Source organism: Octodon degus, unplaced genomic scaffold (genome assembly GCF_000260255.1).
Source record: "Octodon degus isolate 3935 unplaced genomic scaffold, OctDeg1.0 scaffold00289, whole genome shotgun sequence".
In the NCBI taxonomy this organism is placed as follows: Eukaryota; Metazoa; Chordata; class Mammalia; order Rodentia; family Octodontidae; genus Octodon; species Octodon degus.
In genome coordinates this window covers 543,451-561,970 of record NW_004524865.1, presented here as the reverse complement: position 1 = coordinate 561,970, position 18,520 = coordinate 543,451, and the positions used below count along the sequence as shown (strand labels likewise).

The 18,520-nt window shown below is 33.9% G+C and overlaps 1 protein-coding gene across 2 annotated transcripts in view; it reads right to left on the bottom strand.

Annotated features, from left to right (window-relative positions):
* Positions 1–18,520, bottom strand: part of Rttn (rotatin) — a 198,838-nt gene that overhangs the window by 168,442 nt on the left and 11,876 nt on the right. For both annotated transcript variants that reach the window (XM_004647159.3, XM_023707430.1), the window contains exons 8-11: positions 17,558–17,723; positions 14,627–14,808; positions 12,432–12,547; positions 3,050–3,220 (exon numbers count right to left, since the gene is read on the bottom strand). In XM_004647159.3, coding sequence (XP_004647216.1) covers positions 3,050–3,220; positions 12,432–12,547; positions 14,627–14,808; positions 17,558–17,723 — 635 coding nt within the window. The remainder of the gene's footprint in view (positions 1–3,049; positions 3,221–12,431; positions 12,548–14,626; positions 14,809–17,557; positions 17,724–18,520) is intronic.

Sequence of the window (18,520 nt, the reverse complement as noted above, 5' to 3'; positions counted from 1 at the left end):
CATACATATATATGAAAGAAAACACATTTCAAAGGTTAAAAGCTTCAGAGTTCAAATTCCACTTCAATTGCTGGTGGGCTGATAACAAGTAGAGGGCAGCAAAACCTTACAATTATATAAAATGAAGCCATGAAGAGCAATGGAATAGCACTTTTTTATTTATATTTCATTTTGAAGTGCCTGGTTAATTAGTCAGTCGAAGAAAAAATAGCCATCTATAAGCAAATGACCAAAACTCTTCTAATGAAGTTCCACATTATATGTTTAAAGAGATACCAAATTCTAAATGTATTTATTAATTTCTCTTTAAAAACCATGAAAAATAATACTTTCGAAATTATAATGCATGCAGAATTTACATTATTCCAGCTAAACTACATGAAAATAAAATAAATTATTGATTTCTAATTTACTTCTGCTAATAAGCACAGACATGAAAAAACATTAAAAGCAATTGATAGGAAACATAAAGTATTTCATCAATATTTTAACCTCTGGAGAAATGAATCATTTGTGATAAAAAGTTATTGCAGCTCCAATTTTTCAGTTATATATTATATAAAGAGAGACACCTATATCTAAAATGCAATTCCAGTCTCTTATGACTAGAACTGTTTCATTTTTCTCAATCTTTAAGCCTTAGAAAATTATCATTCTTCAAAATAGAAAATTATTTCACAAATAGAATGGCCAATTCAAGTTAAAACTTAAAATTAATAAAAGTGACATTATTTTTCATAAAACAAAAATACTATCTTCAATACAAATGTAATGTTGTATCTTGTTTTCCCAGATGAGTAGTATTCTGAGGGAAAAAATGAAACTGGTTAATAAATAAAGGCAATAAAAGGTGTAATAAATAGTTCTCCAGTTGCCAATTTATCTGGTACCTTCATTTAAGTGGATCACAGTTTTGTTTTTGCCATAAGTACATTACAAAACACTTTTACCTCAATCATTTTAGATATAATTTCTTTGTACATTAAAATGTTTCCTAAATGAGCATGTTATTTTCTAAATAAAAATTAAAAAGATCCTATGGCTGAGTCTGCAGCTCAGTGGTAGAGTACTTTTCTAGCATTTATAAGGCACGGAATTTGACTCCCAAAACTATCAAATAAAAGACCAGTACTTCATAAAAGAAAGGGTTAAAGTAGAAAACTGGAGGAACACAAAGTACTGCAATAAAGACTAGCACAGACATTCACTGCCATCCAGGATAGAAAGGCACCTTTGTGGAAGATAACTAAAAAAACCTGTAATTACAAAAAGAATTTTCAAAGGACTTACTAAAACATAGGTTTATACAAGAAGTAACTGAAACTATAATTTAGCCTCTAAAACAAATTACCAAATATCAAAAATAAGTCAGACAAATAATAGGATAGTTAATGCTACCAAACATATACTTCATAAAATCCTTTTGCTATGCTACTAAATTTAATATATTAAACAAATAAGCTGCTGGAAGAAAGAAGACAAAGGAAACTTTCAAGAGAAATATCTACCAACAACAAAAATCACTTAAATTACTAAACAATAGAATATTCACACATTAGTAATACACATAAAATAGGAACAATACAAGAAATAGGGCAGCGCTAAGCAATGAACTCAATCAACATTTAGAAACTAAAGCATTGGGCCAGGGAGATAGCTCAGTAGAATAAGTTCTTGCCTGGCAAGTGCAAGTCCTGAGTTTAATCCCCAGTACCACAAAAAAAAAGAAAAGAAAAGAAAAGAAGAAAACAAATAAACTAAAGTATTGTTGAATGTTTTATGAATTGGTATAACAAGAGGGAAAAAAATTACATGGCATTAATGTATGCTAATAAGCATATAATTTCTGAAGTACTACTGGAAAATATTTGTCAAGAAATTGGGAAATGGAAAAAAAAAAAAAAAAAAAAAAACCTATCTGTAGAGAAGAAAAAAACCTAACCTTGATGTAAGAGCAGACACATTCGCCCACAGAGATCACTAAGTTTTCTATGACTTTCATCCAATCAAAAGATTTATCAAGTATGTAAGTTGTGTGTATGTATGTACCTATAAGTCTGTTTTTATTTTTCTCAAGTATCTAAAGTCTCTTATTCTTACTATATGCTGAACCAGAGGCAGGTTTAATAGGTATAGGAGACATGATCCCTGCCTTCCAGGTAAACCCAAAGTTATTAAAGAAATGAAGCTAAGAACAGTGGTATACTTCTACAATACCAGATAATATAAGTTTTGAACCCAGGATAGGTAACTTAGTAACTTAGTGAAACCTTGCCTCAAAAATAAAAAGGGCTGGCCAGGAAGATAGCTCAGCAGTCTAAGCACCTGCCTGACAAGTGCAAGGACCCAGGTTCGATACCCGGTACTGCATGCCAGGCTGGCCCCCACACCATGAGGGCCATTGAAACCAGGCATGGTGGCACAAACTTGTAATCCCCCCACTAGGGAGGCTGAGACTGGAGGATCACCATGAGTCTGAGACGTGTAGCAAGACTCTCTACGGAAGGAAGGAAGGAAGAGCCAAAGATATAACTCAGTGTAGAGTATTCCTGGGTTCAATTCCCAGTACCAGAACAGAAAAAAAATGAACTAGGCAAATCAAAGACACACATATATATTAGATAAAAGAAAGCCTTTTCTTTAATAATGCTAAATTCTTTGGGACCAATTCTAACTTATGAGTACTCATTTAAACATACATTTAATGAACAAGTGAAGGACTACAATAAAATACATACTATAAAAATTGCTAGGTTAAAAATAATTTTTTTTTTCAGTACTGGGGATTGAACTCAGGACCTTGCACTTGCCAGGCAAGTGCTTCTACTAAGCTATCTCCCTGGCTCTAAAAATTATTTTTAAAAAATGATTTTCAATCAAATGATCTCTAAAAATTTTTCAAAATGTTAACTTTTCAATTTCCATGTTTCATTTACAATCACCATACATACCCATATTTTGAAAATAATCTAAACAAAACCATGAAATGATTAAAGAAATTCACAGCAAAGCATTCTTTTATAAGATTCAGTAGGCAGCACTGCCTTACCTTTTCAACAGGAAGAAGCATTTGTAACAATCGAACTGCAAACAGAGCGATGCTGACAAATGCCATTCTGTGGTGCACTAGCATTACCTCTGGTTGTTCCAAACCCACACTGCCTTTATGGTAGCACAAGGTTTCTCCAAGGGACCCCAACACCTGTAGCAGCTTCTCTTTCTGAAAACATTTAAGTAAAATAACCGATTTTAGGGGCTAAAATTGCAAACATTATGGAGTACAGTTTAAAATATTATCACTAAACAGCAAAACAAAAAACTCAACACCTCTCAGTAAGAATAACAGGTATCTGTGGAAATAATTTCAAAAAGTACAAAAAAAAAAGTGCAAAAAAAGTACAAAAAGATGATAAGCATGCATACATTTAAAGAAAAACTAATTGCGAAGGAAAAGTAAATTAAAGGATATAAAAGCTTAATGAATCATGAATTCCTAATTTCTTAGTGCTTAATTGCTTCCAATTGCATGTGCATTTTTTCAGGTATTTACTAGGCTTACTATATACTTGATACAGTGGCAGGCATAACAGAAAAAAAGCTTTAGTACAAGAGACATAATCAGCAAGGAGTAGCTCAGTAGCACAAGTCTACCTAGCAAGTACAAGGTCCTGAGTTCAATTCCCAGCACAAAAAAAAAAAGGAGACATGATCTTTTCCTCAAATTCACCCCAAATTTAGTAAATAAAACAAAACAGCCAAATAATTAAAAAGTAACTAAAATCATATTATATAAACACATCTTTCAGGTAATAAAGCTGCTTCAAGGTGATAATGTTAAGCTATCATAAACTTCTATGTTTCCCACTGAAATAGATGTTAACCTTTTAATTGAAAGATATACAAAAAATATAAAGAAAAATATAAAAGCATTAAGTAGTGTTACTTTTAAGTCATACTAACATAGACCAAAATACATCCTAGCTGTGCTAAATAAGATGCCTCCATAAGCGAGAACAACAACGAAAATGCTCTGGAATTCTTGCTCTTTGATTTTCCACTGAAAATATAGGTTGTGAAAATAAAAATAGGAAACAACCTGCACAGTAAGAATACATATGAGCTCATAAGAGATCAATTAGAAAATCATAATCAACAAGTACTGAAGAAGGAAGGAGAAAAGATTGCTTGTGATGGATAAGAGTAATACAGAGAAGACAATCCAACAGTCTGGGTTAACCAAACTAAAGTGAAGCTCCTTACACCTGGAATCGAGCTTACCACATAAAAAATACAGGACTTGATTTCTGATGCTAGTGCACAGATGACACACTTCAGATCAACCTAAATTTTGCAACTGTATCAATGTTTTCCATTTCAACCCCCCCAAAAAAATTTAGTGAAAGTATTTCACTTATTTACTTCAAGTGAAATAAAAATATTCAACTTTAAGAAAAATTTTAGTATGCTAAAATGTACAATAAAATATATAAATTTTAAATAATATGCTAATACTCTATATACTGAATTACAAAGTACCAGACATGACTGAACTTGATGGAAATGTCTAGTAATTTGAGTTACATCCTAAGGTATATAACTTAAAAATTGATGACCATGCTATACTATTGACAATGCTTCTTGCTCTGTAAAGTTGGCAAAAGTAGGGATATTAAGAAATTTTATTTATTTGTTTTAATATACACAATGGAAAGATTTTTCTGAGGCATTTATTCTTCTTAAACAAGTAAATCAAATATAATTTCAAGCAGTAATATTTAATTTAGCATTTCCAACAAGTTGGCACTTATACAGCAGACTTAACCTTTAAAGTAAAAATAATTCACTGAATCATCAGCAGCCAAAAGCTAAAAGTAAATGACTAATTTTTTACAGATAAATGTTCTGGCCAAGAAAGTTTAATTTAAGAACCAACTGATAAATCATTCCTCACATTTCTAAGGAAAACCTCACTTGTTAAAAACCTTCAATACATGAAAATCTCCCAAAAGACTACAAAAGTGTAATAACCTTAAGGACTAAAGAAAATCCAAGCTTAAAAATTATTATCAGAAATTGAAGAGATTTAAAACATGAACAAATGGGAAAAAATATAATTTGTTTATCTTTTTAAAAGATTTGTATTAAAAATAAATAAATAAAAATAAAATATTTGTACTACTTCAAAAATGAAAGTTTGGAGATTTTCACACATGACTGCTGTAGCATGAATATCTCCAAGGTCCATGTGTTGAAGTCGTGGCCCATGGATGGTACTACTGGAAATGCTAAGGACCTGTAGGAGGTGAGGCATGGTGAGAGATCCTTAGGGATTGATGCCATTCACTTCAAGGGGACTGTGGGATCCTAGAATATTCATTCATTCATTCATTCATTCATTCATTCATTCATATATTTAGGTTTCTGACCATGAAATAAGTAGTTTTCTGTTATATTGCCCAGCATTGGCAACCTGGATACTCATAGAAGTCAAAGTAATAGGGCCACCCAATCTTGGACCAGAACCTATTAAACTATGACCTTTTTTTATAAGTCAATTAACTCATGTATTTTATTATACTGATAGAATGCTGATCAATGCACATGGGTACTGGTATTAAGTAAATATATTGCATTACTGTATATTTTATTTTACTTGTTTTTATTTTCTGATACCTATCCACAAGGATTTTGGACTGCAACAAAGTTTAAATATAGGTAGATCAAACTAACAAAAAGAAAGGAAATTTGGTAACCATATGAATAAATACATATTTTATGACTAATAAGTGTTTGTTTTAGTTCACTGACAAGGTTAGCAAAATGAAAGGGAAGGGAAAGGTTAGAAAAGAATGACAAACCACATTAAAAACATCAAGTTCATAGACTTGACAGAAAAATTAAGCAATGAAAAAGATCCATGGCTGAAATCCTTAGATGAGAAGACCTACATAACAAAAGCTTGCAAACAAGGTTAACAGACAATAAGGGGAAAGCATATGAATAAACAATGTTGATGAATCAGAGAATTACTTTTTAAAATGTCAGTTCTTCCCAAAATTATATATAGACTCAATTCTATTCTATTCAAAATCACAACAGTTGTTTTGAATTGTCAAATTGATTTCACAGTGGGAATACAGAAAACCTAAAAAAGACAAAGTAACTTTGAAAAAGAACAACAAAGTAGGGATGTCCAGATAGCTCAGTGGATTAAAGCACCTGCTTAGGCAGACGCAGGGACCGGGTTGCAATCCGCAGAGAGAGTGTCATGCCAGCCCGACCCCCAGGGCACCCTAAGAGGGTGACTGAGACTGAGTATGGTGGCACGTGCCTGAAATCCCAGCACTTGGGAGGCTAAAATAAGAGGATCACTACAAGTCCAATCTGTGTAGTGAGACCTTGTAGACCCTATATTAAATACATTTTTAAAAAGTAAAAAATAAAGAACAAAGTAGAAAGATTTATATTACTGGACTTCAAGACTTATTTATAAAAGCTACAATAACCAAGAGAGTTAGGAATTGACATCAAAAGAAAAAATAAATCAATGGAGCAAGAGTCCATAAGCAAGCTCACAGATGGGCAATGGGCAGGTAGGTAATTCAGAAAAAAAAAAAAAATGGTCATGTAAACAGTGTTTAAACAATTATATAGCTGATGCAAAACAAAACAAAAAACTTCATCCCCTTTTCCTGCTTCATATACAAAATTTAACTCAAAATTAAATATAGAAATTCATCCACAATAAGATCAAAATGAACAAAGTACTTTAAGATGAATTTTTTTTAGAATCAACATTTGCTTACTAAATACTAAAGATAGGTAACATCACTTAATCACTAGGAAAATGTAAATTAAAGCTAAACATCATTATACACTTATTAAAATATCAAAAAGGTAAATAATCTAAATATGTCAAATGTTGGAAAAAACATGGAACAAGTGGAATGTCCACTGAAAGCTCATATGTAATAAGTATAAACAAGAAACACTCTGAATTTATATCAACAAACAGATAAATTGCAAAGTAGGCATAGAATGTGAAAAACTCAGAAATAAAATTAATGAAGTATTGATATACCCAACATTTATCAAAGTAATCCAACAGTGAAAGAACTGAGAATAAAAAAGCAAGGCAAACTGAGTTCCTCATATAAAATTTTAGAAAATGCAAAATAATCTATAGCACAGGACTATATATATCAAAGTTTACCAAAAACCTTTAAACATGTACAATTTATTAAATTTCAATGAAGATGTTAAACATACACATATATCTGCAATATAAAGCTACACAAGACAAAAAAAAAGTGTGAAATCTATATAGGGAAAACATTTTTTATATATAAATACACAAGATTTAAGAAATGGAAAGATATAGAATACTCTTTTCCAGTGGGGGAAGTCTGTCTGAGTCAAAAAACAAAACCAATTAAAAAAGAATAGAAAGAAACAGAAGAGGAAAGCTATGTGAAAATTAAAGGAATGAAGGTTTTTACATAGCCAGATGCAGCATTAATATATTGTCAAAATCTTTAAACAGAAAAAAGAAAAAACTCACTGCCACCTAAATAAGAACAAAAAGTCAAGACTTATCTCAGAATATTAATCTCCTTTAGATATAAAGAGCTCTTACAAATCAAAAAAGAGCAAAAGACCAATGACCCAAGAGAAAAAAATTGGATATAGATAATATAGATTACAGAAAAACTTTCTCCCAAAATTATCAAAAACTGTTCAACTTTTCTCAGAGAAATGTGAATACTGTACAGAGGCATAATTTTTAACTTATCAGATATCAAAATCCTGAAGTCTGACTGGTGAGTCTGGGAGAAATACATTGTATCTTTTTTATTTTTTAATTAGTACATGTTTGTGATATATAATTAATATATTCATCATGTGGGACTGAAAAATGTACATATTGATTTCCAATCCTTTTTTACTTCCTCTTTCTTTCCTCTCCCTTCTTCTCCCTCAAATCTTAAATCTCCTTCCAAATTGCAAAAGGCCTACCACCTGGTTCCTATATTTTCTATTTTTCTCTAAATTATTCATAATTTGTATCAAGCCATATAATTGTTTAAGCACTGTTTGTTCACATGACCATTTTTTTTTTCTGAATTACCTACCCCCACTGCCTTTCTGTGAGCTTGCTTATGGATTCTTGCTCCATTGATTTATTTTTTCTTTTGATGTCAATTCCTAACTCTCTTGATTATTGTAGTTTTTATAAATACGGTTCCTATATAGAGAGTATATATGGTATATAGTTTCTCATATGTAGTGTACTACTCTGCTGTAAAGAAAGTTAAAGTTGAGACATCTGGAGGAAAATACATACACATTGTAGACCATATGCTAAGTGAAATGGGACTCAAAAAAAAAAAAAAATCACAAGGTTTCTTTTACTAGAGAAACACAAGATAAAAGATGGATTATGGGAAGAGGGAGATACTCTCAAATGGGAAAGGGGTCAAGAGATGGAGAGACAGTGAGAGAAGAGGAGTACGAGAGGGGCTAGGGAGATAGACTGATGGCCTAAGTGCCTGCCTAACAAGCACAAGGACCTGCGTTCTATCCCCGGTACCACATGCCATGCCGGCAACCCACGGAGCTGGCTACTGAAACTGGGCGTTGTGGCACACACCTATAATTCCAATGCTGGGGAAGCTGACACAGGAGGATCCCTACAAATCTAAGCTGTGTAGCGAGACCCTCTTCCAAAGAAATCAATAACAGAAAATTAAAACAAAATTTTAAAAAGAGGGGTAGGAAAATAAAAGAATTAAGATGTATTATATACATGTGCCAAACACACACACACAAGGAATATAAACATTATGTACTATAAACATGTATTAATAAAAATTTTAAGGGCCAGCCAGACAGTTCAGTGGACTAAAGCGCCTGCTCAGGTAGAGCACAGGGACCAGGGTTCAATCCCCGGCACCACATGCCACGCCGGCCCCACCCCCAGTGCACGCTGAAACAGCAATAGAGACTGGACGTGGTGGCGCGTACCTGTAATCCCAGACTTTGGGAGGCTAAAAACAGGAGAATCACTATGAATCCGATCTACATAGTGAGACCCTATAGACCCTGTACTAAATACATAAAAATAATCTATTTTAAAAAAATAAAAATTTTAAAGAACCAAAAAAGAGATAAGCCATGCAGTATTCAACCTCTGTCTTATTTATTTTACTTAGCATATGGCTTCAAGACAGATCCAACAGCATAAGCACCTGCCTGGCAAATGCAAGGCCCTGAGTTTGATCCCTAGTACCAAAAAGAAAAAAAGATCCTTTCCCTACAACTGCGTCAAATTTATTCCTCTTTATTACTGAGTATTACTCCACTACATTTATGTAACACATATTTTTCTTTATTCATTTATCTGTTGATGAGGTTACGGGCCATTTCCAAGATTTGGCTCATATAAGCTGTGCTGCTATAAATATGAGTGCATGTATCACTATAATTTTAACTCTTTCAATAAAATATCCATAAGGGAAATAGCTAGATTAAATGAAATGTCTAATGTTTTGAGAAATCACCACACTTGCTTCCAAGTGGTTGTAATAGTTTACATTCCCAACAATAATATAGAACAGTTAGTACTTGCCCACACCCTCAGCAACATTTTTTTTAATTGAGATCTTGGCAGTGATTCTTTCTGGAATATGGTAGAAGTTCAGTCCTATCTTGATTTGTATTTGTATAAAGGCCAAAGATGTTGAATATCTTTTCATGTACTTATTGGCCATTTGTACTTCTTTAAGAAAATTGGGGGCCAGGGAGGTGGCTCAGTGGAATAAGTGCTTGCCTGGCAAACACAAGCGCCTGAGTTCAATCACCAGTTCTGCAAAAAAAAAAAAAAAAAAAAAAGAAAGAAAAGAAAAGAAAATTGCCTATTTTTTTTTTTTTTTTTTTTTTTTTTTTGCAGAACCAGGGATTCAACGCAGGCCCTTGTGCTTGCCAGGGAAGCACTTATTCCACTGAGCCATCTCCCCGACCCTGCCAATTCATTGCTATTAACCGCTTTATGACCTGGTCTTTTGTTTGGGAGTATAATTTCTTTTAATCCTTTATATATTTTAGATAGTAGTCCTCCAGTGAATAGCTGACAACAACAAAAGAAAAAAGAAAAAAAAAAAAAAAACCTGCACACTGCTGGTTTTCTTTCGCTACGCAGAAGCTCTTTAGTGTGATATAGACCTGATTTTCCTTGTCCAATTGGGGTTCTGTTCAGAAAGTCCTTGCATATGCCTATGTCTCCATCAAGTGTTTTACCTACAATTATCTTCCAGCAGAAGTGTTTCTATTTTTATCTCTAGCTCTTTCATCCATTTTGATTTGAGTATAGGGTCAAAGATATGGGTCTAGATTCACTCTTTTTCATATGGACAACTAGTTTTCCCAGTACCATTTGTAAAGAGGCTACATTTTTCTCCAATATTGATTTTTATAATCTTTATCAAGATCAGATAACTAAAAGTACATGGAAGTACTTCTGCATCTTTTATTCTATTCCATTTGTCTACATATCTGTTTTCTGTGCCAATACTATGTTGTTTAATAATTTAACCTTGAAAAAAAATAATAATGTAACCTTATATCTGGGATTGTGATGCCTTCTGCTTTGTTCCTGTTTGTCAGAACTGCTTTTGCTATTCTGAGTCTCTTCTAGTTCCACACATACTTTAGGATTGTTTTGTCTGTTTCTCTTTTTTTTTATTATTATTTTTCCAGTTCTAAAAAGAATGCTTTTGGTATCTTGATTGGTATTCATTAAATCTAAATATCAGTTCTGGAAATATGGCTATTTCTTTTTTCTGTTCTTTTTTTTTTTTTTTTTTTTTATGTTATTTGGTACAGGGTCTCCCTGCACAGCTGCAACTCCTAATGGTCTTCCTGTTTCAGCCTACCTAGCACTGGGATTACAGGCATGCATCACTCTTGGTGGCCGGCTTGGCACACCTGGGGCAGGAAACTTGGTCATTTCTGTAATACTTTTTCTCTCTATCCAGCAATAGAGATATCTTTCCATTATCTGATGTCCTTCCTACTCCTTAGAAAAGACTTTCTAATATATTGTTAGTGGATGGATAAAATGGGACAGTTATATGGGGAATCTGACAATATTTACACCTAGACATATATTTATGTTTTGAAGCAGCAACCCCAACTCAAAAAGAGACACACTTGCATAAGTATAAAAATGTTCACCAAAGAGACACTGCATGAATAAATACACACTGAAGTACTTGCCATCTACAAAAAAAAAAAAAAAAAGAATGAAAAAGATCTCCACATATGGATGTAGAATAATCTTCATATCTATTATTGCATGCATATATTTTATATTTTTAATTTATAAAAGCAAAGTGTAAAATAATTATACAACAGCCTACCTTTCTATAAGATACAAAGGAGTGGATATGAATCTAAATACTGCTTTGTTTATGCTTTAAAAAATAAAAATGGAATAAACCAGAAAATAAATTTAAAATAGCTATCAATAAGGACTACTTCTCAAAGGGAACAAGATGACAGAGATATCTCTGAGCTATGTATCGATGAAGAGTAAAGAATTTCAAAAATTGGAAGCAAACTCAAGCAAATATAACTGCATGCTGAAATTATAATGGAGGAAAGAATTCACTCGAGTAACTTTTTTTTTTTGGTATAGGGAATCAAACTCACAACCAGGCAGGTGCTATGCTGCTGCTAAAACCCCAGCTCTCAGGGCTGAGGAGATGACTCAGTAGAATAAGCACTTGCCTGACAAGCGCAAGGGCCTGAGTTCAATCCCCAGTTCTACCAAAAAAAAAAAAAAAAAAAACAGCTCTCAAATAATGTTGATGAATGAATGTATAAGAAATATGAATTTATGCTTGCCTGGCAAGCACAGGGTCCTGAGTTCAATCCCCAGTACTGCAAAAAAGGAAAAGAAAAGAAAGAAAAAAAGAAAAAGAAATTATAATTAAGAAGACTAAGACTGTAACTCAATATGAAGGCCCTGAGTTCAATTCCTAGTACCAAAGTACAGAGGAAGCCTGGGCTACACTATACCAGAAACAAAAACAGAGCTTTCAAAAACCAATGAGATCCTACCAATTTGGTTTGAAACTGTCTCATTGCTATGTGTTTCTCAATAAAATTATGGAAAAAAAAAATGAGATAATGAAAGCCCAGGCATGGTACTCAGGAGGCTGAGGCAGGAAGATCACTATGAGTTTGAGACCAGCCTGGGCTACACAGTGAACTCAAAATCAGCCTGAACTACAGTGAGACCCTGTCTCAGAAAAATAAAACAAATGAAAAGGAAAAAAAAAAAAAAAAAAAAAAAAAGAGGATAGAAACAGATTAAAAGAACTGAAATTAAATATTATTACCCATACCCTAAAGAACACACTGATTCTCACCATATCTATAGCAAACAGGCTGCTGTCATCCCAAATATCAGGTGAAATTGCTTCATCAATTAGAATCATATCTTCTGCAAGCAATTCCAAAGCTCTTATTATCACTTGTCTACTACCTACAAATAGAAATAGGATGAAGGAAAGGGGAAGATAATTACTTAATTTCAGTTGAATCCTCTAATTAGTCATGCATTTGAATACCTATGTCTCTTTTTTTTTCCCAAAATGTTCTTGGAACTTCGGACAGAGATAACAAAGAAAGCCACGACCTATGACTACCACTAGAGACTTCTGTTTCAAATGTAATTCAAATTCAGAGACCATCATGTTACACATAACACCAGGTAAGTCTAGAAAGCACCAGGGCAGTCTAGAAAATAATTTCTACATAGTAGTAGAAAGGCTTAGATTAGTATTTTCCCACATAGGAGTGGCCTGAGAAACTAAACCTGAATATTTGCTGAAGAAATATCCAGAAATCCCGCTTATACCCATTTTTACCTCTAGAGATATTCCCAGAGAAACTGTGGTGTCAAGTCATACCTACCAAAGCAGAACTGAAAAACAAAGAAATCCCACTTTCCATAATTCTTATGTAAACTTTCAAAAACTTTCTTAGCCCACATCTCAATGCTAATCTCTAATGAAAAAAAGTAAAACCGAACTATGGTACCAGAAAAATCTAGATTAACTTGTTCATTAGAAAAGCTACAGCAAATTCTCTTAGAAATCTCTCACAACACTGAACTACTGTGAATTATGCAATAATTTACCACAAAAGGGCAAGAGAACATTTACAAATTTTTACAAACCAAGATAATAGCTTTATAGTTGTCAATCTGACTTTTTGCAGCAAATTAAGAAAAGGTTAAATGCAAAATCATTAAGTCTAAAAACGTCCTTCCCAGTAGGTTAGGCAGATAAACAAAAATATTTTATGATCACAAAGTTCAGATCTTCCCTCACTTCACATTATTAGTATATGAATTAATGCATAGTTCTAACTCCTGAAGGTAGTTTTTCACTCACAGTGACAAGAATGTTTTGCTTCAGTGTAAAAAAATGTTGAACACTTCCCAAATACATCTCTTATTTCTACTTTCCTCATCTTCTCCAAGCAGGTAAAAAGAAAAAGCCACAGGTATTAAAGAAAAAATATTTACATAAGATAAACCTTATACTTGGTAATATGAACTAAAAAGAGTAAAACTCACTATTTTTTAGTTGTATCCTAAAAAGTATATCACTACTCTTTGTTTTCTGACTTAGGTTAAGTTCATAAATCATTTGAAACTCTAGTTTCCTCATTTGTAAAAGTTAAGATATGGCATGCACATGTTCCAACAACCCACAATGAATGCAATGTCACAAATACAAACTAAAAATAATAATAATGATAAAAATGAGGAAAGGCAATGTAGAGATGGAGGGAGGTGGGAGGGAAACCAAGATATGTTAAGTACACATACCCACTCCCTGGATGGATGTAAATATCATGGATTCTGAACATGTACTAATAAAAAAAAAAAAAAAAAAAACTTAACTTCTATTGGAAAGAAAAATGAGTTGGTGAATGGGATAATGTGCATAAAACTAAATACAACAGCTAGACATATGTAGAGGCTCAATACATGTGTGTTACCATTTACTAGCTCTTAGCTATAGTGTAATTGCTGCTATCACTCTTCAGTAAAAGAAATACTTAGCATAATTGAGCAAAACTGTAATCTTAGAATGTATGTGGGTTTTTTAAAGAAAACAAAGGACTATAAAGAATCCAGTTATTAATATTTCATGACTAGAAAAAAATGAATGAAGTACAAACAACTGAGAGTAACTCAAAAGTTTCTGAAGAGTAAAATCCCAAGATTTTTTTTTATTGAGACCTTATCATACAGTGTACATTTTCCAGTTGCATTTTCTGGTCAGTTCTATACCGAAGTGAAAGCTTGTGCCAATAAAAACTCTTAAATGGAAAGGGGACATTCTCTTTCAATAGCATTCCATGGCATACCAACTTAATTAAGCAATGATAAGCACCTTATTAAATTCTTATGAATTTGTATTCCAAAAGACGAGTAAAACTAGGTTCTAAAGGCTCTAACACAGAAGAGGGGGGAAAAAAAGAAATAGTGCTGGAAAAAAAATATAGATCAGACACAGCCTGTTAAATACAGGTTTCAAAAGCAACTAACCTGTACTTAAGAGAGGAACTGCCGATTCTAGGACGGAGACACAGAACTGGGGAAGACTGAGCTGCTGGAATTGTAGCTCCAAAGTATCTTCAGTTTCCAGCTCTGGCAGAGCTATGTGTCCCATCTCCAAAGGTGAATGAACAGATACCCTGGAGTTCACAGGAGCATGACTACTGCTGCCACTATAAAGTGAACAAATGATCAAGATGAATATAGAAACAACCCTCAAACAGAATTACTGTCCATCTGATGCCTTGCATAACTACACAATTATGTCACTTCACATAATTCTGGTCAGATTTTTTAAAAACTTAAGAAATTCATGAGATTAAATTCCATAAAAAGGACTTAAAGTTACACATAAATTAGGAATATAGCTCAGTGTTATGAACTGTACTAATAAAAAAAAGTTAATAACTGCTATTGGACAGAAAACATGGGTTGGTGTGAGGACTGCAGGGAATGATGCTATGCGTGTTACGAGTGCTTGCATAGTATGCACAATGCTCTGGGTTAAATCCGCAGCATCACATACCTAAAAAATAAAAGCTGTTCATGAAACCAAAACTGCATTTATATCTTGCTTTTCAAATTCTTGTTCTTGAACATTCTTACAGTAATAATCATCATAAGCATTGATAAGTCTATTTGCGTCTAAAAGAAAGCAAGCAGATTTCCAGCAAAGTCCTGTAATCACTCATGGAGACAAGACTACATAGTTCATACAGTTTGTAAGATTTTTGCACCAAATATTCTAAATAATCCAATGTTAGCCATTGGATGTTCCCAGAAAATAAAAAAATCATAGGAAATAGATGATTTAGTATATACATAATATAGTGATTTTGAAAATGCACCCAAAAAAATAAAACGTCCCTGCTAGGCTCAGTGGCACATACTTGTCACCTCAGCATTCTGGGGGCCCAAGGCAGGAGGAGGCAACTTAAGGACTAAACAAGACCCTGTCTCTAAATAAATAAATAAGGATGCGGATACAGATCAGTGATGAAGCACTAGCCTGGCTATGTGACTCCCTCGGTTCAATTCTAGTACTACTTTAAACAAAAAAGAACTGTCTCCTTTGGCTTTCTTCACTTAAAAAATCTTACCTTAAATCCTCAGATTTCTGACTTCTGATGCTATCCCCCAAGTGAGGGAGATTCATAGAGATACGCTATTACTCTTGAACATTTTTTTAAATGCATTTAGTACAGGGTCTACAGGGTCTCACTACACAGATCAGACTCTGAATGATCCTCCTGTTTTCAGCCTCCTAAGTACTGGGATTATAGGCGTGCCCAGGTCCAGTCTCAATCGCTGTCTCAGCATGTCTTAAAAATGGGGTTGGCGTGGCACGTGGTGCCAGGATCAAATCGGTCCCTACGTCTGCCTAAGCAGCTACTTTACTATGCTGAGTAGCCCCCTTGAACATTTTAAAAGTCCCCTTGAACGTTTTAAAAGTACCCAAATGTATTCCTATTTTGTCATTTCTCCAATGTCAAAATCCTAAGCATCCCAAAATATGGAATTGGCCTAGGTTTCTCTCAATCTCCAAAAGGCCCCATGAGGAAGTTGTGCACTCAAGAGGGAAAACTTCTAAGCATGGAACACACCAGAAAATGAAGCGGAAAGGTATTTATGAGGGTAAATAAAAAAATCATGACTGTTCAACCAACCACCTCTTTTAACCTGCTCAACCTGCTCTGAAGGCTAAGAGCACAGGCTCTGCTATGGTATTGTGTAGCCTCAACTCTACTTTTTACCAAACATAATGCTCTTAATCTCTAAAATGTTAGAGTTTGTATAAAATTATGGCAATAAGAACAGAATCAATGCTATTATTCAACTGTCTTTAAGACAACTAAAAGAAACTAAATGTGCAAGGCACACTGTAGCCTAACACTACATACCACGCAAGCCTGAATTTGTATTAGTTTACAACAGAAGCAATATGGCAAGAAAACAATCAAGTCAAAACACACGTGCTAGGGCTGGGGAGATGGCTCAGTGGAATAAGCGCTTCCCTGGCAAGTACAAGGGCTTGAGTTCAATCCCTGATTCAAAAAAAAAAAAAAAAAAACCACTTGGTTAACTTACCAAATGTTTTTTAAAAGATGCAATTACTATGTTTTTAAAATGTTTGTAGGGTAGGATAAGGTAACACGCAAATATCATGCCAATCTCTTTAGGCAAATTTCACATAACAAAAATCAATGTTTACACAAATGAAGTAGTATAAACTGTATACTTTTAATAAGTCCTTATTTAATAAAAATATTTTCCAGTCATTCCTTTCATGAAGACTTACACATCTAAATTGTGACTAGATTTATAAAACTGTTTAAAAATACCATCGAAATATAGCCATCATGCCTGTAATTCCAGCACTCAGGAAGCTGAGTCAGGAGGATAACCAGGAGTTAGAAGCCACCCTGGGCTACATAGTGAGTCCAAAGTCAGTCTGAATTCATATATATTTTAAATATATATGAAATTTTAAAATTTCATATATATATATGAAATTTTTTAAAAAGACATTATTTAAAATCAAACTTTTTAAACTTCCTCACACTCTAGTCATAACATAAAAATTCAGTGGGTAAGAATCATTTTTTACAGGAATAGAAATATAGCTTAGAATTCAGAGCATAAAATCACAGTACTATTTTATGAACATGTTATTTTGGTGAACACAAACACATACACAAAGTATACATTTGTGTACTGAGTGCTGAGTACTGAGTTACTATGTAATATTTATCCTCACTATGGATCATGATCAAAAAAGTACACAGGCCAGAGGCTGAACACAAGGCAAATCCTCAAGATGATGTTTCAAGAGAGAAGACTAAGAAGAACAGTCTACCTCTGAATGGAAAACAAACCCATATCAAGTCTTTCCTATGCCCTGCAGACCCAGCCATCAGTCACCTGGAGGATCCTGCATCCCAGTCCTGGCCATCTCCTCGGGGTCGCTGGCCTGTGCGTCCAATAACAGACGGCCGAGGGCTGCTGCTTCCTGGAGAGAGATTCTGAGACAGATGAGCACCTCTTGCTTCATGACAATAAGACATAGAAGAATTCTGAGAAATTGTGTCTAGGAAAATAAAGAAATAAAATCCTTAGTTCAAACAAATTCTGATCACATGGTACATATGCGTCATTCTTTCAAAAAAACTAACAAACTTAAAATAGTAGAAATAAGGCAAGGGACAGCGAATAGCTCAGCAGACTAAGCACCTGATTAGGCAAGTGCAGGGACAGGGCTTGATCCCCGGCGCTACATGCCACGCTAGCCCTGCCCCCAGGCACGCTGAGCCAGCCACCAAGACCAGGCATACTGGTATACACCTATAATCCCTGCGCTGAGGAGGCTGAAAAAAAGGATCACTATGAGTCTGAGCTGCACAGTGAGACCCTCTACCAAATACATTTAAAAAGAAAGAAAGGGGGCCAGGGAGATGGCTCAGTGGAATAAGCGCTTGCCTGGCAAGCACAAGGGCCTGAGTTCAATCCCCGGTTCTGCCAAAATAAAATTTAAAAAAATAAAAAAGAAAGAAAGAGAAAAGAAAAGAAATAAAGAACAGAAGTAAAGACCAAACTTTTCTGCCAGCATTTTAGCCAAAGGTAGTCACCAGCACTAGAGTCCAGTAAGAGCAATTCTTGACCATCTGTCCTCTCCTTAAAACTCTGAAAACCCGTATCTCAAACCATATAAAAATTAAACCTCAATGGATCAACAATCTAAATTAAAGAGCCAAAAGCATAATGCTCTTAACTAAAAATAAATTTGGATTTGTCAATGGATTATTAGATATATCATGAAAAGCACCACCAAAACATATTTTTAAAACTTAGGCATGCCAAAATACAATATCAAGAAAGTTAAATAGG